This window comes from Budorcas taxicolor, chromosome X (genome assembly GCF_023091745.1).
Source record: "Budorcas taxicolor isolate Tak-1 chromosome X, Takin1.1, whole genome shotgun sequence".
Classification (NCBI taxonomy): Eukaryota; Metazoa; Chordata; class Mammalia; order Artiodactyla; family Bovidae; genus Budorcas; species Budorcas taxicolor.
Window position 1 is genome coordinate 19,144,214 of NC_068935.1, and position 2,378 is coordinate 19,146,591.

At 50.6% G+C, this 2,378-nt stretch overlaps 1 protein-coding gene across 1 annotated transcript; it reads right to left on the reverse strand.

Moving 5' to 3' along the window:
* Nucleotides 1-791: 791 nt before the first annotated feature.
* On the reverse strand, nt 792-1,334 carry LOC128070160 (protein FAM209-like). Its single transcript, XM_052663463.1, has one exon. The coding sequence runs from the start codon at nt 1,332-1,334 to the stop codon at nt 792-794; it is 543 nt and encodes a 180-aa protein (XP_052519423.1).
* Nucleotides 1,335-2,378: the final 1,044 nt, after the last annotated feature.

Genomic DNA, 2,378 nt, shown 5'->3' on the forward strand with positions numbered 1-2,378 from the left:
GATGGTGATGCAGCTGCTTGGGTCACAGGGACCCTGACAGCACCAAATGTGCAGGGACACAGACTGCCTCAGCCACAGGAGTTAGGGCCCTATCAGAGTATGTTTTTGTTTGTTTGTTTGTTTGTTGAGCCTCTGGTAGCTAGCAATCAGAAGGCCTCTTTGGCTAGTCTCTCTCCATAGCTCTGCCAGTTCAGGCATTTAGAGGGTTCCCTTGCCTGGGGTCCTTCTCTATTGTTCAGTGTCAGGCACATAGAGGACCCCCTCCCGCCCCCACTGGGGTCCTACTCTGTGGATCAGCATGTCAGGCACTTAAAGGGGCACCCTGGGTGGGGTACTTCTCTGTAGTTCGGTGGGTGATAGGCCAGCCTGGCTATTGTTCAGCTGAACAAGGGGAGCTCTCGTTCATTGTTAATGGGGATGCAAAATGGTACAGTCATTTTCGAAGCAATGTCTTACATAGCTAAACACTGTTATACCTAATGATCTAGCAATTTTGCTCCTAGATTGTTCACCAAATGATTTGAAAGCTAATGCCCACACAAAAACATACACATGAATTCTCCAGGCCAGAATACTGGAGTCGTTAGCCTTTCCCTTCTCTAGGGGATCTTCCCAAGCCAGGGATCGAACGCAGGTCTCTCAGTCTGGAAAAGGTTATACACTGCATGATACCAATTATACCACATTCTGGAAAAGGTAAAACCGTAGCGCAAATAAAAAATAGCAGAGGCTTTTTTTCCTTTTGCTTCAAAATGCTTTTATTGGTTTGGATACCGTTTGTCAACACTCAACTACTCTTCTTCTTTGATGTGAAAATCCACTCCCTCGGGGTCTCCGGTGACCCGTAACTCATGTACCGTAATGTTATTCTGTGCATCACCAAGAGCCTCGATATTGGGACATTGGCGTCTATCGCCGGTTGCCACGATGAGTTTCAGATTCCGCATCCTGGACACAAGGTTCACAAGTTTCGTCTTGACCTGGGTTAAGGCACCGCACATAGAGTCTTTGTAGGGGGAAGCCTTTATCTTCTTTCTTCCTGGAGGGCCAGATGAACAGCCCTGACGGCCAGGAGGAGTGCACACGTTACTTTCGTCATCGCCTCCGGGAAACTTCAGGATCACCAAAAACATGAGCAAGATTAACAGCCAGTGCGAATTGCTCCCAAACCAGCCTGGGGCATGCTCTGGTTGATTCTGCCGAATTCGGACGTGCCTTCCGCTGGGCACCATCCATGGGGGTTCTTCGGCTTCATCTCTCAGGACATAAAACATATAGGCAAAGACAAACGAGATAAACGTGGACCAAAAAAATAGCCATATTACAGACCGCATCGTGAGCTGAGACGAAGTGGCTCCCGGTGCGCTGGTCTGCGCTGGCACCTGGAGACTGAAGACCAGGCAGGGCTGGGCCCTTGGTGACGTCACAGAGGGCCCCGCCCCCCACCAGAACCCATGTGGCCATGGTATGACTTCAGAGCAGAGGGTAAGGAGGCCTGCAGGGGTCAACCGGGAGTGGGGCTTAAAGGGACATGGGGACATTTCCAGTGGGCAGTTGAAAAAGAGGCGAGGAGTGACAGAGTGCCATCTCCATGCCAGTGTATTCTTTCTGAACCTGGTGTTCTCCTGGGAGGGTGGGTCCATCTTCTATTTTTATTTTTCCATTTGTTGAATGCAGACACTGTGGTGAGCAGAGCAGACCCAGGGGCATGTGCCCCTGTGGAGCAGAGAGCCAAGTGGGAAAGAAAGATATTAAGCCAGAGGCCACAAACTAGGAGCCACTGATGTTTTGTGCAGCCTACCACTGTTCCTAAAAATTTCTGTGCTCAGTGCTATGTCCTGTCTGACTCTGCCACCCCATGGACTGTAGCCTGCCACGTTCCTCTGGAGAAGGAAAGTTAGGGGCATCACCAGTGATGCAGTAGAGGTGGGCAATGGGGTAGATACACTCTAAGGTCCCTCCCAGATCAGAGGTTCTATGATCTTGCATGGCAATTTCCCAGAGGGCAGGGATGCACCTCCCAGGCAACAAGCAGCAGAACTGGCACATCTCTGGGGAATTGCTGAGTTGGCAAAACTACACTAGCTCTGATGCCCCTGTGGATGAGCAAGTGCTGGCTGCACTCCTCCTCCCCGTCTGTGCATGTCTAACTGCTACATGTGTTTGAAGGTGACCTTGCTCTGCAGGTGTGGCTTGAGAGCTGTGTTCCTTCCTTCTCTAGGAAGACAACCCTTCTTTGTGCTGTGCGAGTTGAAGACCCACATGCATGTGTATGGCTGCAGCACTCAGCACTTTGCCTTTCTGTCTAGGCTGGTGGTTTTCACACTTGAGTGTGTATCAGGGTCACCTAGAGGGCTTTCAAAGTCCCATTTTTCTGG

What these genes read in the sequence shown, in the direction of transcription:
- LOC128070160 (XM_052663463.1), bottom strand. Translation starts at nt 1,334, where the DNA reads ATGCGGTCTGTAATATGGCTATTTTTTTGGTCCACGTTTATCTCGTTT.